The sequence below is a fragment of the Tursiops truncatus genome, chromosome 9, assembly GCF_011762595.2.
Source record: "Tursiops truncatus isolate mTurTru1 chromosome 9, mTurTru1.mat.Y, whole genome shotgun sequence".
NCBI lineage: Eukaryota > Metazoa > Chordata > Mammalia > Artiodactyla > Delphinidae > Tursiops > Tursiops truncatus.
The window spans coordinates 29,605,670-29,632,823 of NC_047042.1; the positions used below are offsets into that span (position 1 = coordinate 29,605,670).

The 27,154-nt window shown below is 37.8% G+C and overlaps 1 protein-coding gene across 4 annotated transcripts in view; it reads left to right on the forward strand.

Moving 5' to 3' along the window:
* Positions 1-8,547: 8,547 nt before the first annotated feature.
* DMTF1 (cyclin D binding myb like transcription factor 1) overlaps positions 8,548-27,154 on the forward strand; it is a 44,051-nt gene continuing 25,444 nt past the window's right edge. The window contains exons 1-7 of one of the 4 annotated variants that reach the window (XM_019928967.2): positions 8,575-8,685; positions 10,505-10,644; positions 18,477-18,599; positions 18,936-19,004; positions 19,988-20,104; positions 21,035-21,157; positions 26,185-26,279. In XM_019928967.2, the coding sequence (XP_019784526.1) occupies positions 19,996-20,104; positions 21,035-21,157; positions 26,185-26,279 (327 nt within the window). In that variant the 5' untranslated portion in view covers positions 8,575-8,685; positions 10,505-10,644; positions 18,477-18,599; positions 18,936-19,004; positions 19,988-19,995. Of the gene's footprint in view, positions 8,686-10,504; positions 10,645-18,476; positions 18,600-18,935; positions 19,005-19,987; positions 20,105-21,034; positions 21,158-26,184; positions 26,280-27,154 lie in introns of all 4 variants that reach the window. The other 3 variants (XM_019928977.3, XM_019928986.3, XM_019928997.3) reach the window with 3 other exon arrangements.

A 27,154-nucleotide genomic window follows, 5' to 3' on the forward strand; every position in this document is an offset into this window, starting at 1 on the left:
CCTAGGAGTAAGATAGGAATAAAGACACAGACCTATTAGAGAATGGACTTGAGGATATGGGGACAGGGAAGGGTAAACTGTGACAAAGTGAGAGAGTGGCATGGACATATATACACTACCAAACGTAAAATAGATAGGGGGAAGCAGCCGCATAGAACAGGGAGATCAGCTAGGTGCTTTGTGACCACCTAGAGGGGTGGGATAGGGAGGTTGGGAGGGATGGAGACGCAAAAGGGAAGAGATATGGGAACATATGTATACGTACAACTGATTCACTTTGTTATAAAGCAGAAACTAACACACCATTGTAAAGCAATTATACTCCAATAAAGATGTAAAAAAAAAAAAAGAAGTGATTAGCTTTGAATAAGAGAAGGAACATCTCTAGGATTGTAGGAAAGGAGTTTAGGATGAGCTCAGATGAGCACATAAGCAGGGGCGGGGGCGGGGGGCAGCAGGCTGCTGAGGAAGTTAATGCTTAAAAGTCTCTGTAAAGGTAATTTGTTGACAAAGTAGAAGGAATAGCTATTAAGAGTCTGAGGAGGTCCCTGAAGGCATGTTGCTTAGGAAATGACAGACTCATTCATTGCAAACCTATAGTGTATAATCTATGACTTTCAAAAAAGTTACTTGGGGTTGAATTTCACCTTTTGTTTGCTTAAGCAACAATAAAAAGAAGTGAATTCAACCATTTTGATTCCTATTTTAAATTTAATAAAAATAAAATATCTGATAATATCAGATTTTCCTACCAAATGAATACGGAAAGGGTAGGAGAACACTGGTCACATTGCATCCTACCATTAGGTATAAGCCACCTATCCTAGGACTATCTAATTTCTAAATCCTTCCCTCAATTTATTACTTTATAAAAGTGTAGTTGTGATGACGAGAGAGGTAGGAAAGCCCTAAAAGCAGAGGGTTTCAGGTTTATTTTCATTTTTACCCATTGCAAGAGACAGACTGCTTATACTATACCTACTAGGACCTTTTCAAATAACACAGTTATTTATAACATTATATATGAGGCACTGTTGTATCACATATTTCCCTGCAATTGGTCTACAATGGTAAAGCAGCATGGGTTCTTCTGAGACTCTTGTGAAAATTTATTACAGGCTCAAGATCAAGAGTGTGCTCAACAGAGAATGATTCCACAGCAGATGGCTCTTTGGAAAAGGAAAAGAGAGAAAAGACTGCAGTATCATGTGAAAATGGGCTCTTGTTCAACAAAAATGAGCTTATCCAATTATAATGGAAATAGAGAAAGGAGTAACAAAGGCTGTAATAGCCTTATGTCTTGCTACACCAGGTTGAACCATCACAGACTAAAATTCAGCATAAATGTAACCTGGTAAGAAACATAAAAGACACAGGAAGAAAACATTAGTGATACTCTCACTGCTGAAGTTACATATCTTTTTTTACCCTAGGTTTGCTAATATAATACTGCTGCAGTGGCTACAATTATTTGATTATATATAATAATAATATTCACAAGTCTGAAAGATGGCCCATAGAAACTCCACTTTCCTAATCCTGTTATTCCCAATTTCATTCAATTAACAATTATATGTTACATGTCTTCACCAGGTCTGTCCACTTAAGGTGCAGTTGTTATAACAAAGGTATTATGCTCTGGAATTTAATTTACTATGGTTATATTTAATATAAGATAGATATTCTTTATGAAACAGAAACAGACTCACAGACATAAGAGAACAGACTAGTGGTTGCCAAGTGGGGGTGAGGGTGGGGAAGGGAAGGATTGGGAGTTTGGGGTTAGCAGATGCAAACTATTATATATAGGAGGGATAAACAACAACGTCCTCCTGTATAGCACAGGGAACTATATTCAATACCCTGTGATAAACCATAACGGAAAAGGATATGAAAAAGAATGTATATATATGTATAACAATCACTTTGCTGTAGAGCAGAAATTAATACAACATTGTAAATCAACTATACTTCAATTAAATAAATTTTTTTAATATATATATATAAATATATATATAATGTAGATATTCTTAAATTAGGTAGGTATTATAAGACTAGGTTGATATATTTCAGGTAATTTTGGGGGAGGAATAGCTTGCTTGAAAAACAGTGTTTCCTACTGAGTTTAGATTTTACCTCCAACAATTTCAGGTCAAGAAAAACCTTTACCTTGCATGTGTCTGTATGTATCAGTTGCGTGTATATTAAGGCTAACCAATGCATCCTTAAGTAAGAGGCCATATCACTTTCTCTAGTGCTTAAAACACTTTTGCCCAGAAACATGAAAACAGGCCAATTTCCAAGAAACAGTTTCAGAGAAACAAAAAATGTAAAACAATGGAACTTATGATATCCCTTTCCATACCTTTCAGCAATAGACTGCCACTATGAAACACAATTTAAAATAAGTTTAAAAGATATCTAGAAAGACTACTTGCTAGCTATTATGATTTCAATATAAATCTTAATATATTAAAGAATTTTTTATATCCCAATCCTCTTCACTGAAATAAAATTGTTGCCCTAAGAAATCCTACTCAACAAATAAGGCAACAATTCTCTTTTCCTGCTTTTTATTATTTCTTGTTACGATGGATAAAGACAAATAATAATATCTGACATTTTTGAGCACCTACTATTTGCCAGATATGTTTCAAAATGCTTTGACTAAGCAAGACCGAGAAATTGGTCCATCTTTCCTAATATTTGCAGTTTAGATCAATCTGATGATACTAAGTGATTTGATTCATATTTTGTCTTAATGCCTCATTGATTTGTGAATTATGAGCAAGTTTCATGGGCAGTTGCAATAATTTAGTAAATTGCAAGAGTTAACTAAGAGTTTTATACAAAGACACGTTAGAAAAAAACTACTATAATGTAAGCTCCTCCATCCCTTGTCTCTCTTGACCACTACCATATTCCCTATGCCTAGGACAGTGCTCAATACAAAGGACATGCTCACGAAGGTCTGCTGAACGAAAGGAAGGAATGGATGTATCACAAATGTGCAAACTCCTGCAAGCTATAAAGGTTATGCAGGTTCCTTGTTTCTTTCTCTGTCACTGCATATTCTGGGCAAGGGAATTAGATATACATCAAATAAAAGAGAAGGGAATTAATCAATGACAAGTCATTAAATGTGAGAGGGCCTTTCACATTTGAATTTCAAAGCATAATCCCTTTGGTTTTACTATTGTTGAGGCTTGTCATTTGTCTACCACAGCTTATCACTAACAAATTAAAGGCACAGAATTCCCATCTACTGTTGTAGATACTGGTCTGGGAAAAAAAAAAAAATCTTGCTGAACAATAAGGACATCTGCTGGTTAAAATGCAACACTTCTATCCTTAAAATACTGCATCTAGATGGACAAGATTTGGGTAATAAAGTTTAGAATAAGTCCAAACTTGTGCCATCTTGTTAAAATAACCTCTTTCTACTAAAGTAATAATAAAGGTAACATTTGTTTGTTTCATTCCAGAGTTGCCCGAGTAGTGACACTATCTGAAAAAAGACTGAGCTCTCCTGCCAAAAAATAAAAATGGCTAGGTTTCTGATCTCCTGGCTTAAGACACAATTATCTTTGAACTCAACAAACATCTAAGTGTCTGCTAAGTTAAGGTAGCGTACCAGATGCTGGCAAACTGAAGCTATAAGACACGGCAGAGGCAGCAGATGGTCCAGCCTTAGGGGAATGGGGTTAAACTCAGTTAACATCAGCAAGAGACTGAGCCTAATACTTACCAGCACTGTGCTCTCACCATTTTATAAACATTATAGACCAGTTGCTTTCTACAAACACACTCTTTCCCACACTACCTGAACAAATGCCTTCCTACCTCCCGCCCCCTACTCTGGTAATTTGTCACCTTTCCAGTCCCTGCTCAAGTGTCTTCTCAGAAAACCCAGCTCTGAACTCCCTACACAAAGTTCACCTTCAGAGTTCAGAACTTACCACACTGGCAAATTACCGGTTGATTTACCAATATATGGTCCCTCTCCCTTCTAGGCCAGACTATAAAGGAAGAGATATTTGAATCTGGGTTCAAACATTCTCCCAATTTTAGTAAAGTAACTTAACTGTTTCTGTTTCATTTTGCCCACAAAATTTTCAAGGACAGAATGAAAACTTCCATCCTCACTTGCTGGGAAGATCTGAAGTCTTAGTTCTCCATTCTCCTAACTGGAAGAAGAACCAATTTTTGCTAATGTTCCATGAATAGGCCTCAGTAAAGCTCTACTGCAAAAGAAAATTAAGTGAAGAGGTAACCAGGCTGAAAGATTAAAAGAGGTGTAGGGATGAGACACTGACATGAAATGGAGAGCAGGAAAGGGGTTACGAGATGGAGTGCCGTAAGTCCCAGACAAAAGCCTGGAGGAGGAATCTCAGACAGAAGAGGACTTGGAAGAGCCTGATGTGTTGGCCTAACTAGGGACAGTTTGCTCATTCCTCTATTAGCACAGGAATCCCCATCAGCTTGCCGGAAATTCTGGCAGGGCTTCCAGTGCATACACATCAGTTGTATTAATAGGACTCAAAGACTGTGTAGAAAGAAAATGGGCTACTCAATAATTATATTTTTCATTTACTTTGAACAGAAGTCCTTGGAAACATCTCTTTATTCTGAATCATGACATCCAGGACATGAGACAATCATTAAACAATAAAACCAGCCTCTCAGTATTTGAAACACTTTTATATTAACATATCAACCTTTCAAAAAAGGAAGGTCATTTCATCAATATTCTATTGCTGATGAGGTTCATGAAAGTGTTATAAAAAATCTGGAGTCCAACAGAGCTAATCATAACCAGCAAATGCAGTAAATACCATAACTGTGCTATACTTTTATAATACCTTCTATTTATGAAAGAACTATTTTTCACTTTTTTCTACAAAATAATTACTAATTAGGTAAATCCTAGGATAATATTAAAAATCTCATGCATTCCCTAGGTACATACTAAGTAGTGAGGTAGGAAACACCGAGAATTATAATTGCAGAAAGTTGCTCTAGGTTTAAACTTTGGATAGTCTTACATTGATAATACATGTTAAAGATATAGAGGTGTTACTATTATAGGTTTACTTTTAAAATTATGTATTAAAACTAATACTAAAATATACTTGTTTTCCCCAAGTAAACACCAATTGACCTTGGGAAAAGGTAATTATGAAAGAAACTCACCCAGAAAGGAAGAATTAATTATGAGGATGCACTTGACTTTTTTTAGGGAATTAACAGCAAAGTGCAGACTAACCTAAGATTTTTCAGAAGAGAATGGGTAGCAACTGTAATTTAGATACCACTCTCTTATGCCTCAGTGAAAAAGAATCCTACAGGGTAATGCTTTGTGGAAAATGTAGCTAATTAAGAACCAATTCCTCATAAATGGTAATGTTAACAACTTTACCTATGTAACTATTATATCATTAGAACTCCACTTTGAGTAATTTAATTGCTTTTCTGGTTCACGGGTTTATTAGTTTCCGTATTTAAGTGCTTACTACATATGACAGGCTCTGTGCAAAGCATGTTGCCTACATTATTCTGGGAGATAGATTTTAGCATCCCCACTTTTCAAAAGCAAACGAAGCTTAAAGATGCGAAGTACCATACCCACCGCTAAGCAATAAAGTCAAGATTCACACTCGGGTCTGAGTTCAACATCTATACCACAACACTCTCCTGCCTCGTGGTGTTGGTTACCTATTATTTATATACTCATTTAAAAACTGAACGATATATGCCATAACCACAGTGGGATGCAGCGATTACCACAAACTGGTAATAAAGTTAGATGCAATAAAATGCTGCTCTTGACAGTTATTTTTGAAAATTGGTCAAATGTGTCCTTCTTCCAGTTCAGTAAAGACTCTGGAAACTGGTTGTAATAATTTTTCATTATAAAAAGACTGTTGCCGAAGTGTACTTTTTGAGCTGCAGAAGGGTAGTTCAGAGCATAGGCTCTGGAGCTGAGGCTTTCATTCTGACTCTACCATTTATTTGCTGTTTCCTTGGACACATTCCTTCATTTTTTTGGTTCTTGTCTAAAATGGGAATCATTTGTAATAACTATACTGAAGCTTTGGCACTTGTGAACATTAAATGTGTTTAATATACGTAAAGCATTTAAATGACACATAAGCACTCAAAAAATGTTAGCTAACCTTGTCCAAATCCAGGCCCTTTTATATTTTCTTCTTTTTAAATAGACCTTATTTGGGGGGACAGTTTAAGATTCACAGCAAAATTGAGGGGAAGACACAGAGACTTCCCACATCGTCGCTGCCCTACACATGAACATTATCAACATACCCCACCGCAGTGGTACATTTATTTGCAAATGATGAACCAACACTGATATATCATTAACAACCAAAGTCCGTGGGTTACATTAGGGTTCACTATCTGTGTTGTACATTGTATGGGTTTTGATAAATGTATAATGCCATGTATCTACCATTACAGCATTATACAAAATCATTTCGCTGCCTTAAAAAATCCTCTGTGCTCCACCTATTTCTCTTCCTCTGGCCTCAAACCCTGGCAACTACTGGTCTTTTTACTATCTCCATAGTTTTGCCCTTTCCATAAAGTCAGATAGTTGGAATCATTCAGTAGTTAGCCTTTTCAGATAGACTTCTTTCACTTAGTGGCGTGCATTTAAGATTCCTCCACATCTTTTCACGGCTCGACAGCTCAATTCTTTTTAGCACTGAATACTCGATTGCATGGATGTACCACAGTTTATCCATTTACCTATTGAAGCACATCTTGGTTGCTTCTAAGTTTTGGCAATTACAATGAAGTTGGTATAAATATCTCTGTGCAGCTTTTTATGTGGAGGTAAGGTTTCAACTATTTGGGGTAAATATCAAGGAGCAATTAATGGATCACATGGTAAGAATATGCTTAGCTCTGTAAGAAACCACCAAACTGTCTTCCAAAGTGGTTGTACCATTCTGCATTCCCTCTATCAATGAATGAGAGTTCCTATTGCTCCAAAGCGTCATCGGCCCTTGGTGTTGTCAGCGTTTGGGATTTTAGCACTTCTAATTGGTGTGTGATGGTATTTCGTTTTACACTCTCTTTTATGAAATGCAACATTTATGAGTGAGACAGTTACCCCAAAGAATAGATAATGTGGACTACTGGTGAAAACTGTGTACATTTGGCTTAAAATCGAAACAAATATTTATCTAACTAAACCCATTTCAGTGTGTACTTTTTCCCCTTTCTTCAATGAATTAGTGTCACTTCCACGAAGTCTTCCAACAACATTTTGTATTCAAAAGAAACCGGGGTTGCAAAAAACATTTTTTTTAAAGCCAAAAGAGAGGAAAAGAAATCACTAAGCATTATCAACTTCATTAGTTAAGATCAATTCAAGACGTAGTATACACACTCTTGACGGTCTTCATTTGACCTTTACAACCGATGCTCACTACACTCCCATTGTGACAATGTAGTGTTAAGTCTACCCATAGTTGCTGGATGCAAGAACATTTGTCTAATCTAATTTCTAAACTCCTCTCATCCCACTAGCAAAAGAAAAGCAGCGTACAATAAATCAATTTTATAAACAAGTGAAATGAATCCTAAGAAGAGTTGTAACAGGGTTCTGACCACTAAAATCTTCGGAACTCTTTGGGAGATTGGGATTGACATATACACACTACTTTAAATAAAAGAGCTACGTAACGAGAACCTACTGTATAGCTCAGGGAACTCTATTCCCAACTCTGTAATGACCTATATGGGAACAGACTCTAAAAAAGAGTGGATACATGTACATGTATAACTGACTCGCTGTACAGCAGAAACTAACACAACATTGTAAATCAACTATACTCCAGTAAAAAAAATTAATTAAAAAAATTTTCAGGACTCTTTCAAAACAAAAATCTCTGCAGGAGTCTCTGGAAGCTTAAAGACTCTCTGGGGGCGGGGCCGAGTATTGGTCTTCCCTGAAAGCTCCCCAGCCTAGCTGAAGAGCATCCACTTTAGAAAAGCCGTGTTTTATAAGGCGTACTGTGCACTACAGAACAGCATATTCACACAGGATACATTTCACCAAGAATTGCATCATACGCCCAACGGGTAACACCTCTACGCGCCTACGGCAAGGCAGACCAAGTCAGAAGAGCCAGACATACAATTCCCGGTTATCGTCTGCACCCAGACCCCGCTTTCTAACAGTTCCACACGCGAGGCTCCCTCCGCTCCGAGGCCCAGAATAATTACGAAAGTCGGCTGGCGAGGCCCAACTGTCGCCGAGCCAGGAAAACCACAGTTGCGCCAAAGAAAGAAGGTCCTCCTTCATGGCAGCAGTCAGTACCTATTTCCTTGTAGGAGGAGGAGAAAAGAGCAGACAACGAACAACTCCCACTCAGACGGGTCTCGAAGCTCAAATAACCAAGGACCTTTTTTCGCGCTCCGACTTGGCCGGAAGTGACGCCACGGCCAGCGCGCAGGGCCGCCCCCAGGGAGAGGAGGCCGGGCGGGGGAGCGCGCGGGGGCTGGGGGCGGGGCGCGGCCGTAGCTCCGTTTCCGGTGGCTTGTCGCGCTCGCTCACTCCAGCTGCAGCCACTCTTGCCCGTGGCTGCTTCCTCCATCCTGGTATTTTTTGGAGCCTCCATCCTGGTTCTTCCAAAGTGCCCGGACCCAAAACAGGAAGTAAGTGCGATGGAAGCTTCAGGTCCCAGGCGCCGCTAGGGCCGCTCCGCCCAGTGGAGCCTGTCCGGCCCCCTTGCTGCCCGCCTGCTCTCGCCGGCCGGCGCTAGCTGCCGGCGCTCGGGCACCGCGGGCGGGGTGGGAGTTGGGCCTTCGTGACGCTGAAGCTGCAGTCCCCGCACGCTCACGCCAGGGCCTCCCTCTCGGGGCCGGGCCTGTGGCGGTGGCGTGGGCTGCAGAGCAGGGTAGCGAGCAGCCGCCGAGGCACAGCTAGCGATCCGGCGGGGGCGGAAAATGGCGGCGGCTTCGTAGGAGCTAAATGGCGCCGGGACCCCTGGGGGTGGGGTGGGGTGGGCCGGGAGATTGGCGAGAGAATCGGGCCCGGGAACCCCGAGAGTAAGGAAGCCTTCCTTGCTTTTTCGTAGGGTTTCTTTTTTACGTTTTTGTTACCTTTTCGTTTTTATTTGGTACAGTGAAGGAGAGGTGAGCTTGGATGGGATCGAGAGAGTTGGGGCTTGTCTCGCGCCACCCCACCGCACCCCCTATTTTTTCCTCTTACCTTTTCGCCTCTTCGACTCTTCTCCCACCTTTTGGGGTTCACTCTCGCTCAGCTGTTCATGGCCTAAGCGGAAGGGATCGGGGTTGCTGACCGAACCATCACTGTCAGCCTGAGTCTCTTTTAAAAGGGAAACATAGGAGCTGAAGTGCGGGGAGACAGCCCTAACCCGGCAGAGAACAGGAAAATGAGCCTGCAACATAGGGATTGTCGTGTTTTGACGAGTTCCGAGGAAGTTTTAAAATTTTTTAATTTTCTTCGTCCTTTAAAACAGACTTTGAGAATCTTTAGGGAATCTGCGGCATAGGTTTGAGGATAGAAGTGGCCAATTCTATGCAGTTGAATGGTACAGCATGTGTTTTTAGAATAAAAATTCGGTGTAGATAAGGAGAGGTGATTAATCTGTGAAATGTAAAAGTCAGGGCTCCCTTTCCCTGATTGAATTTGGAAATTCACATTCAATGGTTATTTTCTCGTAACTTGATTGATCGTTGTGCACCTTCTTTCTGACCGTAGGTGAGGCTGCTTGTTGGGACATTTGACAAAAAGCGTATTCTGTAGGATTACTTCCTAATGTTCAGTATTTTAAACTTAGAGTAATACCGTTTGGAAGTATTTTATCTTTTATCGATTTTACCTTTATTTTGATTTCCCGAAGACAACCATTTATAGCTTTTAAGCTCCAGTTCAAGTAAGACATTCTTGCATTGTGTTGAAAGTTTTACAGAGAGAAAAACTATTTTTCAGGGAAGGATTTTCATATTTTTCCATTACTTCAGATTTTTTTTCTTTGAGCTGCTCTTAAACTTGTGTTTCAAATAACTTTGTGTGTCACTGCATTTTTTTCTATTTATTTATTTAGTAATTTGAATAATTTACCAGCATTTAAACGTTTAAAGGCCGTGCTGATAATACACCAAAAACTTACCTTTTTACTGTTATGCTGTAGTGGTGGTAAGATACATTTATTAGGTTAAGATTTAGAGACTTAGTTAAGGTTCAGGGAGAAATTAAGTGTATGTTCCTTACCGTTACAAAAATTGTCAATCTGACTAAAATTTGGTGTGAGAATAAAGTTTTTTTCCCTTCATTCACAAGGGACAAAAACTAGCCTGATCATTTCTGGGGAAAAAATTACGTGTTAGTTATGAAGAAAAAATATTTCATGTTTTATGATAATCTTATTTTAACTCCCATATACTAAATAAGTACTTTATGTGCCACCAAAAAAGCTAATTTTTTTTTTTTTTTTTTTTACTATTTTAGTTGATAGGCTCACCCCAAAATATGCTTTTTGGGACTGATCTAGAACCTGCATATTCTCCGTGAATCTCTTTAATTGATTGCAGTTGAGCTAGATGGTGGAGCCAAAATGCTATTGCCCTGTCTTCATCAACAGTTAATCAGTAAGTACTGGGCATTGCATACTTACATAGAACTTTAAGTCCACACTTTGAGCAGTTCCATGAATAAATATATGCTATATAAACATTTTTCTCTGGGTGTTCAGGTTTTAGAAGTATTTTGAGGGGAAGCAGTCACGGGAAATGGTTATTGGTAGAGAATTATACCCCGAAAGAAGGTAGTTGTCTTCTTTAGTTGTTTTTTTTCTTTCTTTTTCCCAAGTTCTCTTCTTTTTACAGGCTTTTTTTAAGATGTAGAAAAGTTACCTCATTTCACCCCAAGGCAGCGGGAGAGATAAGTGTATTTGTAAGGTTAGCTAGATGTTACTAGTTAATATTGAAATAAAAACAAAACTAGTCCTTACTTTTCCCACATAATATTTATCTTTCTGCTCACTTATTTATCTCTCCAACAACTACAGATCCTAATTTTTATTAATGTTGTAATAAGCTTGTATGTCCTGAAAATAACATCTCATTATTTTAAACAGTTGTTGTTTTCATGCTCCATTGAGAACACTGACTTAGGTTAACACTTGTGAGGATGAGTAAGATAATGTGAAACAAGTGTCCCTAGGAATATACAGCCTGGCACATAGCTGTTAAAATATTGAGGGGGGGTGGGAACTGTGTTTTGTTGTAAAGACATCAAAACTTTGAAAAGATTAGGAAGAGTTCCAGTTTTTTAATATCATATATAGAGGCTGTCTATATAACACTATTTAACCTGCCTCGTCAAAATGGAGTTTTCTTTTTTAATCGTTTTCTCTTACCACCATCATTTTTAGCACCTTTTTTTTTCCCCTCATATAAGAAGATTCCTTAGGAATTGGTATGCTTCTAAATGCTTTGCAAATTCAGCTCCAAAGCCTTTTCTGTCCTTAAATGCTACGCAGTGACCTGAGAAAGTGATAAACCTATTGCCAAGGGCATTAAATATAAAATACAGAGTTATCAAATGTATGTGGTATTTTCTTTCATATTATTTCTCCCCTTCACTTTTTTTCCTTTTGTGAAGAGGATGCTTGTAATAGAAATCACAAGTAGGCTTTGTTTTTGTTTTGATTCCGTAAAGGTAAATGATAAACTTAAATAAAAGAAGAAACCTATCATGTCTCCTTTTTCACGTTTATAGAAAGATCCCATTCCACCAATGAATACCAGAAAGAAGTTGTCATGAAAAAGCACACTGGAGAGCTCTTTATGAACAATTTAATTGTCTTTTTGTTTGGCGGGGGGGGGGGGGGGGGGGGGTGTGTGTGTGTGTGTGTGTGTGTGTGTGTGTGTGTGTGTGTTAACCTTATGCCATTTTTTTAGCTGTCATTTTAGTTGTGTGCACTGTGTTGTCAAGCCCTTCTTCCAAGTAACCGGTTGTCAAAACTAATCTTTTTGACCATCAGGTGTTAGGCAGCAAAAAAATGCTCTTTAGGTTTATTTACTGTCTATGTGTATTTTAGTATCTGTTGCAGAAGTGTGGTTTAAAAATTGGCTTCAGTGTATATCAGAACTATAGTGATAATGTATTACCTTTAAAGAGCTTCTGATGATGCCTTGCTTAAAGGGCTCAGTTTTCAATGGCTGAAATCTTAAAATGTAGCCAAATACACATTGTATAGCTCTTAAATCATGCACCGGGTAAAAGACAACATTTTTGTTTTTTAATAAGCAATATGGTTGTATTGCCAAACCAGGTATGAAATGCTGTACCTTGAAATGAATCATACTACCAAGTAATTTTTTTTACTCTAATAGTGTCATTGTTTTCAGTAGTTGGTAATTGAAATCAACATCTTAAAACAATTAAAGCTTATTATAATAAACCCTGTTAATATCTTTATTGACGTTTTATGGTATATAGTCATATTATCTTAAAACCAAGCCATAATGAACGTTAAGTACCTTAATTCAGTATGCTTGTATGTTCATTTATAGTTCTCTTTCTCAAACTTTTCCACAAAGTATACAGAAGAACAAATCCCCTGGGACCATAATCTAAAGCATTCAACCTCAACTGTGAAGTGACCTCATTCCTATATTTAATAAAATCAATATTTAAGCTGTCTGTGGCTTTGTCTGTTTCCTGATATCCCTCTATGTCCCCATGTTCAGGATATAGGAATTTTTTTTTCTTTTTATTAAGTTATTTTTACTTTAAAAAAATATACTTATTTATTTTTGGCTGTGTTGGGTCTTCGTTGCTGCACGCGGGCTTTCTCTAGTTGTGGCAAGCGCGGGCTTCTCACTGCGGTAGCTTCTGTTGTTGCAGAGCACGGGCTCTAGGCACGTGGGCTTAGTTGCTCCATGGCATGTGGGATCTTCCCAGACCAGGAATTGAACCCGTGTCCCCTACATTGGCAGGCGATTCTCAACCACTGCACCACCAGGGAAGTCCAGGAATTTGTTACCTATTCTCTTCTTAGTGAAAGTCTTCACTAAGACTTTCAATTTAGCAGAGTTTTCATTCTTTCAAAAAAAAATATTTCAAAACATATCTTTCAGATTTTTTATTGTATGTTACTAAGCAAATCCCCTTACAAGCATTTCCTAAGGCGTTAGTTATGTACCACCTAAGGTATGGTCGTGGCCAATATGGAGTCTATAATAGCAAGACCTTGAAAACAAAAATGTTCAGTAATAGGTTAATGGTTAGATAAGTTTAGGTACCATGTACCCATTTAAAGTGCTATGGAAGAATAACTACTAATATCGGAAAATGCTCCCCATAAAGTTAAGTGCAAAAAAAAAAGTTATAAAAGATGTGACAGTATGATCACAGTATCGTAAAAACAATTAAAAATAGGTATGTTAATATATGGCTGAATGATTTGGAAGATTATCACCAAAAAAAAAAGGAAAATGAGTAATTTTCTTATTATATTGGGGCAGGAAAAAAGACATCTGAAAACTAAATGTGTCCTTACTGCCTTATTAGTTGAATTATGCCAAAAACTTTGCATCAGCTAGTGTTTCTCAGTCTTTGCCTCATCCAATAAAATTCTGGTACTTTACGTTCTGTAGCTTGCTTGATTTCCCCTTATAAAACTATTTTATAGTACTGAATGTTTTTCACACCATGTAGTCTCATCCCATCTTGCAATGAAGAATCACATCTTCAAGCATCAAGGGTCAGCAAGTGTTAGCTCTGTGCTTCTCATGATCTCTAATAATAGAATCTACCCTTCCCCATTTGTACTAGTCCTGTGTTTGGGAACCAGTAAACATTTATCTACAGAAACTAGTCCCAAAACCAGGAAGAAATGCCACTTTTCTTGGTTTGATCTAGTTTTTAGAAGATTATGACACTTAGTTGCCTGATAAACCAGGACAATTATGTAGACTCAATTGATGGAAATACCAGTTTAAGATAATCTAATGAATAAAAACTTTACATCAATACTGGAATGGAGTAGATCATGTCTTTAAAGTCTATGTTAACTAACAGATCCAAGAGTAGTAGGTTTTTTGGTTCTACATTGAGTAGAGTCATCTTGTTCATTGAGAGCTATAAATGTAAACAAATACATTTCTCATTTAAATGTGAGTATAATACCTGTTCTGTACCACATTTCAGGTATTCTTGTCTTGATTTTACTAAGGCATTAATATATCCACCAAATGATGGAAACGTGCCAGAATGCCATTTCACCAATTAAAATGGCTGTTAAAATTTTTTCCTTTCATGTTCTCACTTCTGGTTGGTTAAAAAAAAGTAGTGCATATGGTATAACCCATTTGAGAGAAAGAAAGGAAGATCTAAATAGGCTGATGGTGGACTTGGCTGATGGACTTCCGTCGTGGTCCACCAGGGAAGTCGTTAGATTCTGCGCTTGCAGTGCAGGAGCCGCAGGTTGATCCCTGGTAGGGATCATGCCTCGAGGTGTGGCCTAAATAAATAAATATGTAGATTGTCTTTTAAAGAAAAGTTTATAAAAAAAATAGGCTGATGATGTGTATTTATTTGCCCCAAAGGGAACCAAAATTTTGATGTTAGAATTGGAGATCTTCCTGATATATTTCCCTATTAAACCAAATGGGGAACGGGTTTTGAAGTTAAGCATAGTTTCACGTATAATGAGTTACAGTACAAGGCCCTAAATTACTCAACTTTGTACCTTACTATCGTAAGTTGATTTATTTACCAACATTTTTCAGTTACTCTAATAGTCATATTAAAATACAGATGTACTCTTCCTATAAATAACAGCTGTCTTGACTCTACCGTAGATCTTCTCACTCTGCTTTCTTTGAGAGCTAAACCTTGTACAAGACCTGTTTTGTATTACCTTCCGTACTTCCAATTCTCTGTATTCCAGTAGGTCAGCAGTGTTCTACTTATTGCCAAATCAAGTAGTCACTTCTCCATCTTATCCTCTCGGCAGTATTTAACAGTCAACTACTTAATGCTCCTTGAAAAACACTCTCAAGCCTTTTAAGTAACATCTCTTAGTTTTCCTCCTGTATCCCTGGCTGGTCCTTCTCAGTCTCCTTTCCTTGTTTGTGCATTGCTTGACTTCTGCTTCAGAACTCTAGGCTGTCTTCTCTAACTTCTCTAGGTGATCTTATCTTTAAAAACAATTTGCATGCCACTAACTCAAATTTACAGGTCTAATCCCTGCCTGTTGAATTCCAGCTTCCAACTGGCAACTTGACATCTTCATTTGGGTGCCGTATATCTTAACTTGTTAATATTAACAGTAATAAAAATATTTAATAAATATCTTCTAGTGCCCCCAAACTCAATTATTCAAGCCAAAAGTGTAGGGAATCATCTTGAAATAGCTCCTCATCTCTTAATCTACTTTCAGCAAATCCTGTCAACACTACCTCCAAAATAAATCCTCTGTCCAGGCTCCTTTCTTTGATTTCCGCCACCTATTCCAAATGACTATCATCTCTTGGACAGCTGCTTGTTTCGTGACTTACTCCCTTATCCATTCTCCATATTGCAGTCTGAATGATCTTTTCAAAATGTAAATTATATTTCCCAATTTAAAACAGTCCAAGGATTTATAAGCCCTTGTGAGATGTGCCCCTGTCTTTTTCTCCAGCCTTAAATTCAGCTACTCTCCTTGCTCGGAAGCCTCTGCCATAGTGGCTTTCTTTTTTAATCCCCTCCTGCCAGGCCAAATCAGGTCCCACCTTGGGGACTTTGCTGTTAATCTGTTGGCTGGCTTACAGTACTTGCTGATGAAGAAATATAAAGTAGCCATTAGGGTAAGCTTCCCTATTTGTAGTATGATGCTATTTCTATAAAAAGTGTATGTAGCAGGGAGGAATATATTGACATATATGAGTAAAATAACTGGAAGGAGGCATGAGAAGCTGACAGCATTGTTTACCTCCAGGCAGGGGGTCTGGGGAACTAGAGTGGAAAGTAGACTTCACCTTTACCTTTTGAATTTTGAACCATGTAAATGTGTTACCTTAAAAAGTAAATTAAAAATAAAATTAGGTGAGTTTCTTAAATATTACTAAATCCAGACTGTGTAGCTGTAAGTACAAGAGGGGAAAAACCCCGGGAAGGTAAGTCAAGAGCTTATCTTTGGGGGTTAAAAAAAAGTAGCCACTATATCCCAGTGCCTAGAGAGTCCCTGGCACATTGCACATGTGATATATATTTGTTGATTGAACAGATAATGCTAGTTAATTTGCAAAGCAGTGTAGAAGCATTTACTCATCTCTAACATGAATTATCAGACTTTTTAAAATGAACCTAGATTCCTGATTTAAAGCTAGTACACTGCATGGGATCGACCTCTAACCCCAGTACAGGTTATCAAGAATGAAATACTCTCATCTAGCTATTTCAGACTCCTTTTTCCTTGTACTTACCTTGTATCTTACCTTAAGATACCTTTCCTTGTATCTTACCATATCTTCTCAAATCCACCTTTATTTTCTCTTTTTCCCGAAGTTTTAGATTAATTTGGGTCCTAAGATGACAGTCATTAAATTGCTAAACCAGTAACCATTTTGTACCTATCACATGAGGAGTTGTGCTGGGTTTGTTATTTTTTTGCTTTGTTGTTTCTTTTTAAATAAAAATACTAGTGGCAAGGTATTTTTATTTACTACTAGGAGTAGAGTTTACACCTCAGTGGTTGGAATATAAATTTGTACATCCTTTCTGGAAAATAGACTGCAGCATGATTTAAAAGTTTATTTTGTTGTATTCTTTGATCTAATAATTTTCAGTAATTAATATTGTTTAAAGAAATAGTGTATGAATGTTTCAGTGTTTTACGGAAATGAAAAATTGGGAAGAATGTAAATGTCCAGTTATAGGCTATTTGTTGGATAACGTCATGTTTTTTATGCAGTGGAAGTTTTAAACGATACAGAAAACTTCAGTTAAATACCTAGCTTGGTTTCCTTCACATTTTTCAATGTGAATGAACTCTAAAATGCAGTATATAAAATTGCTTCTACAGTATAGCCTCATACACAAACACACACACATCAACAAGAGTGAAGTATGATTTTGGCAAGTTTATGGGTGGTTTTAACTTCTTTTTTCTTTTTTTACCATTTAATTTCTCCATCTTCTACAGTAAGTATTACTTTACAACCCAGCTTTTAAACATTTTAATGGATTCTGAAGTGAGAACAACATGAAATCTGTTAACTGACTGGATGTTTCTCTAGCAGGATCTGTACCTTTTGCACTACAGACTTATTTATATATAGCAGTTCTCAAAGATACCCATCCTAGAGAGGAGTTCTAATTAGAATACTGCAAAAATGAGAATTTTAATCATTGGTTTTTGCTGAAACATCCCCTTGAACCTTAAATCTTGCTGTGCTTTTTAATTTTCGGTTGATCCTTTGGGATGAAGATGAGAAGTTTATTGAAAGAAACCTTTAAAAATCAAATCATGGGGACTTCCCTGGTGGCACAGTGGTTAAGAATCCACTTGCCAATGCAGGGGACACGGGTTCGAGCCCTGGTCCGGGAAGATCCCACATGCCGCGGAGCAACTAAGCCCGTGTGCCGCAACTGCTGAGCCTGTGCTCTAGAGCCCGTGAGCCACAACTACTGAACCTGAGTGCCACAACTACTGAAGCCCATGTGCCTAGAGCCTGTGCTCTGCAACAAGAGAAGCCACCACGATAAGAAGCCTGTGCACCGCAACCAAGAGTAGCCCCCGCTTGCCACAACTAGAGAAAGCCCAAGCACAGCAAAGAAGACCCAATGCAGCCAAAAATAAATAAATAAAATAAATAAATTTAAAAAAAAATCAAATCATTTCAGATTTTGTAAGTTTCACAATACATTCAAAAGCTTTCTTGTAATTTATGTTTTCTGGCCTGATTGTTTAGGATTCCTTTTTTCCCACAGATCCCTGGGCAGAGCTGTTAACAGATATTATGTAGTTTCTAATGCTTTAAGATGAAATATGGTACTACATTTAAAGAGAGATGTTAATTATTATAAAGAAAAATATAGTTACTGGTAATATTTGTGGTATTGTTGGTTGGTATACACCCTAGGTCATGTTACATGTACCCAGATCTACAGTTCATAGAACCACTGGTGTAATTCAACCTATTTTTTCCGAGAAAGTTTGACTGCTTGATGAGGGGCAACTTGGGCTAAGAAACTGCCTATAAACTGACTTAGTAGGCATAGGATCCCGTCATTTCTGCCCTTCATTGGAGAATTCTTTCAGAGGCTGATTTCCAAAAGGTCTACTTACGGAAGAATTCTGGTTTTGTCCTTCCTCTTCTAGTTGAGACATCACAGAGGCTTGAGGCTAGATTGTCATCAGCATACTGCTAGCACACAGTTGTTTGTTCTCAGTAAGCCTGATTGTATAATGCTGTTACTTTTTCAGAGTGTTGCAGAGGTAGGAACATGGAGGAGAAACAATCTGGATAACATGAAAGTGATGCTGGTGGCAAAGGGAAGGCAACTCGATTCTGTGGGAAGGGCTATAGCTGATCCATCTGTTTGCTAGGTAAGCATTCCTTTGTTCCAGGGACCTTACCTCATGATTTGCAAATTTTAGTCATAACTAAATCATGACCTCTACTTATCTTTAATTGGGGAATGGCATCTTTACCATTGTAAAATGAATGATGTCCTTTTAAAACAGTAATTTGTACAGTAGAACTTGAGTGAATCAGTAGATCTTCACCATGTAAATGTTAATAGTTCTTAAGTTTTTCTGCTAAGGGAAAATGCATTTGTGTAAATGGCAAATATATGTACAGACTAATATCTTGTATATAGCAACCAAATAAATATTGAATGATTAATACACATCAAGGCTTATGTCCTCTGTATTATTTAGTTGGTAAAAAAGTATGTGGACAAGACCAAAATTGAGTATTGAGGCAAGAACTTCATTGAACATTACAAGGTAAGCCCAAAGACTTCAATCAGGCCATTGATTACAATTCAGGGCATTTCCCCCTGTCAGCCATGAGATACTGTATTCAAAGTGCTACTTATTCTGTCTGTCTGAACAAAAGAGAAATAATATATGTGTAAAATAACAGGTAAAGGCACTTTAAGCAAAATCCAGTTCTCTATTTCAAAATAAGACCTAGATCCATATCTGTTAGGAAAACAGTTTGGTCAGTGACAGATATATGTACTTGTTCAATATGAAAAAAACAGCAGGAAGAATTATTTAGTGTTCCTGTTTTTCAGATAATAATAGAGCTTAAATACTTGCAAATAGTGTTTTAGAGAAGTAATTCTTAGATTAAGAGAAAAGTTGTGATGGGTCTTCTGGTAAAGAATCAGAAGTTAAACACCTATTTGAATATATCACAAAGCTGCCAATAAAAAATAACTAAAAAGTGGTGTGAGTTTTTGCTGATATGACAGACAACTTGGAACAGGTTGTCTTTCATTGGATGTGATAAAAACAACTCTTAAAAAAGTAAATGCTGTAGGTTTTTAATTAATCATCGCATTTAGATTCTTGCAGATTATTACAGCTAATTCTAAATAATTGGTATAAACTTTTTTTTTTTTTGCGGTACGTGGGCCTCTCACTGTTGTGGCCTCTCCTGTTGCGGAGCACAGGCTCCGGATGCGCAGGCTCAGCGGCCGTGGCTCCTGGGCCCAGCTGCTCCGTGGCATGCGGGATCTTCCCGGACCGGGGCACGAACCCGTGTCCCCTGCATAGGCAGGTGGACTCTCAACCACTGCGCCACCAGGGAAGCCCCTATACTTTTGAAAAAACATTTTGAAACCTGAAGCATCATTGCAATTTCACATAAAGAATACTACAGGCAGATACAAATTGGGGGGGGGCAGGGTTCTGTGGGCTACTTCATGTTCATACTTGGAAATAATTTTTTAAACCCTAATCTGAAACCTGTTCTTATACAGATTTGAGTATGAGCACAGTTGAAGAGGATTCTGACACAGTAACAGTAGAAACTGTGAACTCTGTGACTTTGACTCGGGACGCAGACGGGAACCTCATTCTTCACTGCCCTCAGAATGGTAGGAGAACCTGCTGACATAATTGTATTGGGTTGGCCAAAAAGTTCAAGTTTTTCTGTAAGATGTTATGGAAAAACCCAAATGAACAAACTTTTTGGAAGTTTTTTTTAATTCACTCACAGTATAGGAAGTTTTTTGGTTTTTTTTTTTAATAAGCTTCCCATGGTTTTTAAGAATATAGTTCAGGTTCTTTAACTTGGCACATAGGCCTTCCATCATCTCAGCTTTCCTTGCAGCCACATTTCCTGCCACATTTCATGTAGCGGTATTCCAGCAGTTCACAGCTATTTTTATATTCCTAACATACTTTAAGCTTCTCGGACCTCGGTATGACTGCATGTATTACTCCTACTGCCAGTTAATAATCATTTCCCCCGGCTTCTGTTTCTTTTTGAAGTTTAAGACACCTTTTCTAGAAACCTCCCTTCACCTCCAGTCTAAATTAAATGCCTGTGTGCTCATATAACAGCCTCTTCATTCCACCTTCATAGTTCTTATTACACCATTTTGAAATTGTTAGTTTAGTCATCTCCTACACTGTACTATGAGCTCCTTGACAGTCAGGGTATCTCTTATTGTTCTGTATCTCAAACTTAGGTAATGGTAGGCATTCAGTGAATGTTGTGAGTGAATTAAATAACCGACACTTGTCTTTACATGTGAAATATTTGGAAAGCTAGGTAGTCAACAGCACAAAAGTGTGATGTTTTAAAAAGTGACCCCTTTGTTCATAGTTCCTTGTCATAAGAATAAGAGCTGAGGTGCTGCAGTAGGCGTAGAGAGGACAGTGAGTCTCACTTGCACGACTGGCTTTAGTTGACATAGCAAATCAGTAAGAAGATTATTTTACAGTCATTGTTTGTTGAAGATTTTGTTTTCTCCTGTTGGTTTGAAGATTTTGAGATTTTTGGTTTTGTTTTGTTTCATTAGAAGCTGATGAAATAGACTCAGAAGATAGTATTGAACCTCCACATAAAAGGCTTTGTCTGTCTTCTGAGGATGATCAAAGTATTGATGATTCCACTCCTTGCATATCAGTTGTTGCACTTCCACGTAAGTCACTGAGTATTAACATAGTTTCCTTCTGAATCAAAATTTACATTCCAAGAGGTTAAATTGGCATTTCAAGGTAGACTTGGACCCATTATTTTTCTCCTCTTAGTGCAAAAAACCTCCTTTTAACCAGCAGTTAATGAGTGCTTATTTATGTGCCAGGCATGGCTCTGAATACTTTTACATATATTGCCTAGTTTAATCTCTCAGCCTTTTTTTTAATTGCCCCCCACTCCTGAGAGCATTTTTAGACATTTTTTTCATCATCATACTCTCCCCCATGAAATTGTAATACCACAAATATACTGTTGTTGTTTTTAATGTACTATATATATATATATATATATATATATATGTCCTTGCTTTCTTAATAAAGAGAATAAGATCTTTTCACCTTCTCCCAAGAAGCATATTCACCCTCATTGAGAAAGCACACTCTAGAGAGTGTTCCCTATGTTACAAATGACAAAACTAAGGTATAGAGAGGTGTAATAACTTGTCTAAGGTCATACCCAGGCATTCCGGTTCTTGTAGTTTATGTTCTTTTCATGTGGTATATGGCTAAATGGAAGTTAGACCGAAGCCGAATAAGTTTATTCTCATTAAGAAAGTTCTTAAGGGACTTCCCTGGCGACCCCGCTGTTAAGACTGTGTTTCCACTGCAGGGGGCACGGGTTCGATCCCTGGTCGGGGAAACTAAGATACCGCATGCCGCACAGTGCGGCCAGGAAAAAAAATGCAAAACAAAGAAAGTTCTTAAAATGTTTATTTATATTCCAAGATCATTTAGAGTAGACTGGATTTTAAGAAGATGTAGTATTTTGGGTGGGATACTGTTGGTGAAATACTACAACCCACCAACTGTAATGTTAAATTATATTTCTGGTTTGTTTAGCAAAGAATATGGAATCTTGTTGAACTGTGGTGGCCCTCCAAAGCTGGAGTAGATATCTTAGTCCTTGGCGATGGGGTTGGGGCACAGGGCTGTTGGGGGCACTCTCTGCACAAAGGAGGGTCTTGGTATATCCACGAACTTTTATTTTGCAGTCAGCATCAAGCAAGATCACATCGTCATCTAGTGAAAGAAAACTAAGACTAGGATTTCATTGTGGAAAATCATGTCTTCATAAGCAAATATGTACTCTGTATTTGGAGTTAATTGCTTATTGAATTGAGCAGAAAATAAACCATATTATATAAGTTTACTATGAGACTTTGTTGAGAAATGGTGTTAATGTTAATATTGCTAATATTGCTTCCACTTGTGGAATATACAAGCATAATGTATTTCTAATTAAATGATCTCTCCTTCTAATGATAATTCATATGATTTTTAAAACTCTCTCCTAATTTGACTATTATTATGTTATGACTCAATTTTAGAACATGATTAGCCTATCTGTACAAATACAATCCTATATAGACATTTTCTAAGCTAGAATTTTTTTTAATTCAGATATAACTGACATTATATTAGTTTCAAGTGTACATAATGATTGGTATATGTATACCAAATATTATGTATATGTATATATTGCAAAATGTTCAGCACAATAAGTCTAGTAACATCCTTCACCACACAGTTGTCAATACAGTTTTTTTTCCTGTGATAAGAACTTTTAAGATCTACTGTTGTAACAACTTTCAAATATACAGTACAGTATTATTAACTGTAGTCACCATGCTGAACAGTACATCCACAGGTTATAAAATAAAATAAAAATATTTAATTAAGCCAGAATTTTTGAGTGATTATTTTGATGTAAATTTTGACTGGTTAATTGATTTGGTTAGAGTGCCTTGAACATTATTGTAGGTTTGAACTACACGATATTTTGTTCTATTTTATGGTGTGTTGACATTAAAGCCCATGAGCTATTTGATGTTGGGTCATAGCATCACCAAAGAGGACATTCTGGAGCCTAATTTACAATAAGACTGAATTTATGAAGAGTGGCTTGAAGTTCCCTGGATTTGTAAAAAGTATGTTGATAAAATCAACTTAGGAAAGTTTCTACATTTTAAAAAAGTCACACAGGGCTTTCCTGATGGCGCAGTGGTTGAGAGTCCGCCTGCCGATGCAGGGGACGCGGGTTCGTGCCCCGGTCCGGGAAGATCCCACATGCCGCAGAGCGGCTGGCCCGTGAGCCATGGCCGCTGAGCCTGCGTGTCCAGAGCCTGTGCTCTGTAACGGGAGAGGCCACAGCAGTGAGAGGCCCGCGTACCGCCAAAAAAAAAAAAGTCACACTAAAGCATGAAGTCCTATATCCATCACCATCATCTGGGACTGATTAAATGCACGAGTAATTTATGCTGGACTTCATGGAGATGAATATTAGTTTTAATGATTTAACTTTAATATTCAGGTTTTCTTTACATGCTTTATAAAACTGATAAAAAGTTATCTGAGCCTTAAAAGTTCTCTTAACCCTCATGTTAATCAGTGTAGATAACTTACCACTTCTTTTTGCAATCATCTACACACATTTATTCCATTACCTATTCATTGTTAAAACTCTTAGTGATTATTCGTAGAGGATTGTTGGAGTTACTAAGCCTCTGATTCCTTTTGTTCTTCACAAGGCCTCATTTGTCATTCCCATACCACTTTTGCTATTGCATATTAACTGGAGTCTATTTGTAATTACTTCAGATTTTGTTTTCCTACCACTAATTCCTATCTTCCAGATTACTTCCTCTCATACTTTTGCGATCCTTTGCCCCACTGGGACCCATTGACCTTACCACTTTTAAATTATTCCTTCACTTGTATCCTTGTTTCCTCCTTACCTAGTTTTTCATGGTTAATCATTATAATCATTGTCTTGCATTTACCCTCAGATCCTTTTTTCCTCCCCTCACTTCATCATTCTTTGATGAAACCACAACCCTGGTTCAATTTGTCTGCCTATTTATGTCTATACTGGTACAGCTAACTGAAAGAGATTGGAGAAAAACAGCACAAATAAGCTGACCAGTCTCACTTTAAATTTATGATCATTAATTTGAAATGGGCTCTTAATGTTGCCTGCTAGTCATACCATACTTATCTAGTGTTCTTTCTCCCACTCTAAGATGACTGTTTAATACATTCTGAAATCTCCAGTACTACTTCTACCTTTTTCACTCTCAACTGATAGCCTTGCTTCCTACCTAGAAAATTTAAGTGGCCAGAAAATAATTTCTGTAAGTTTCCACTACCATAGATACACACTGACTTGTATCTATGTCCATATATTCTGTCTTTTCCCCCAGCTAAGGCCAACCCTTCAGTGTACTAGATCCCACCCCTTTTGTCTACTCAAGGACATAGTTGTAGCAATTCTTTCCTTTCTCCTCTGAATCATCAATTTTTCATTCTCTATTGGATTATTCCCATCAACATTTACAAACATACTATAATTTCTTCTTCAAAACGTCCTGTTAGCCCACTTTGGGCTCCCATCCAATTTCTCTGCTTCCCTTTAGATCAGAGTTCCTTGGAAGAATTGCCTCCGTTTCTTCTTCCCTTGTTCCGTAAGCCCACTCCAGTCAGTCTTTCACCTCTATCACTACACCAGAACTGTTCTCCCCATGTCTCCAGACACTTTCTTTTTCTTCTTTTCTTTTTAGTTTTTTCCAGAGACTTTCTTGTTGCTAAATCCAATGGTGATTTTTTTAGTCTTTGTCTTACTTGATCTGCCGACAGTTTTCAACAATTTTATCACTCCCTTCTCCCTGAAACATTTTATCACTTGGCTTCCAGGGAAGACATTTCTCTCTGTCCATTCCTTCTTAGTCTCTTACGCTGACTTGTCCACGTCTCCGCAACCTCTAAATGTGGAGTGCCCCAGGACTCAGTTCTTAGATTGCTTCTGTTTTCCATTTTTACTCACTCCCTAGAATTCATGGTTTTAAGTCCTGTCTCTGGTAATGACTCCCAGATTTATTCCAGTCCAGACTTCTCTTGACTCTAGAGGTTTAGTGGCTATCTCAAACGAATATGTTTAAATCTGAGCTCCTGAAACGTCCTACATTTTTAAACTTGCTTCTTCTGCAGTCTTCCCCATCTCATCAATGGCAGGTACATTCTTCCAGTAGCTCAGATAAAAAACTTTAGTTCCATCGTTGACTTTTCACTTTCATATTTGGTTTATCCGCACATCCTATTGGCTCTACCATCAACATGTATGCACAATTTGAACTACTTCTTATCACCCTCACTTGCCTTCACTCTAGTCCAAGCCACTGACCTCTCTTACCTAGATTATTGAATTAGCTTCTTCACTGATTTCCCTCCAGCCTGTGCTGCCCTTCAGGCTATTTTCCCCTTAGCAGCCAGAGTGATCCTATTAAAATAAAACTCAGTTTATACCACTCCTCTACTCTAAATCTTCCAATGGTCAACCCATTGGAAAAGAGTTAAAGCCAAAGTCTTTACAGTGGTCTGTGAGTCCCCACACAGTATCTTGATTGGTCTGCTCTGGCCAGCTACACTGTCCTCCTTGCTGTTCCTATGAACCATCTAGGCAGGCCCTCACCTCAGAGCCTTTTTGCACTTGGCTTTCCATCTGCCTGAAGTGTTTTTCCTCAATATACCTGCATGATATATAATATATGGACTTTATGGATAAAGTCCAAGTGTTGGTGACTTTTCCTGGCCTCCTATCTAAAATTCAAACACTCTACCCCACTCCCAACACATTTCCTTTCATGCTTTATTTTTTCTCCTTAATACTTCTCCAGCATAATATCGTGTTCATTTTGTATCTTTCCCCCTAGGCTATAAGTGCCGTGAAGGCAGAATTTTTGGTTTTTTGTTTGTTGTTGCCGAGAACAATGCCTAGCATGTATTAGGTGCACATCAGATATTTGTTAAGCAAATATGTGTATATGAATGTATACATACACACATATATATGTGTAGATATATTGGCAAGGAATATGTTAAGAAATTAGATGATCACATACTTGTTCCTTGGGTATATTTTTTAATAATTAGAAGCTGCCATTATTATTCTGGAGTTGAACTGTTCTTTTTCTTGAAGTTTCAGAAAATGATCAGAGCTTTGAGGTGACCATGACTGCAACCACAGAGGTGGCAGATGATGAGATTACTGAGGGAACTGTGACACAGATCCAGGTATAGTAAGTCTTTTTACTGGATACAAGAAGATTATCCTTTACACATACCTTAGGTGATAAAATGATGAGAATATATTCTGTCTGACAAAGGAGCAACCACAGAACAGAGGTTGAACTTATTCATTCAGATTTCCAGTCCCCACATATGTGAGTCTCAGAATTGTAAGCAACGATACAATTTATAACATTTGTAGTTAAGGTAGTTTCTTTTGGTGCCTGTAGGACTAGATACATTTTACCGCATGTTAAGAGGTTAAATAATAATTAGCCCTTTTTCCTACATGAACTTCTGTATTTGTCTCATAAAAAAAAAAGTAATCAGAATTCCTTGCTGTCTTCAGTAACCAACAGCTTAAATATATTTTACTTGTAAGTGTATTTCTGGCTGATTGTTCTTTCTTTTTACTAGCTTGTCCTTTTGCTTCATCTCTTCATTTAATAAAATACTTTTAAGTAGACAGTAGACACTGTACCATTATTTTTCATATGTGAAGCATCCCAATGACCCTTCAGTTAAGAAGTAAAGTAGTTACAAGTTGATATGTAACATCAGGGACTAAAGACATCTCAGGTCGGTGTACTGTGAATGGTTTGCAGTGGGGAGCTTCACAGTGGTTCCAGAATGACAGGATTTCCAGAGAAGCAAGTCTCCAGAATGCTTCAAACAGCTTTGAGCCAGGCTGGAGATCTCATAATCTACTCTTGGGTTTCAGTGGGAATTTGGACAGAATTTTTTTTCTAAACCCTCAGAAATAATAGGGCACATTCTTTCTTCAAAATGGGTCTTGTCAAATTTATTTCAGATTCATAGACTATGTAGTCTCACTTCCATTCCATTTTTAGCTCATTGAAAATAACTATATACATATGTGT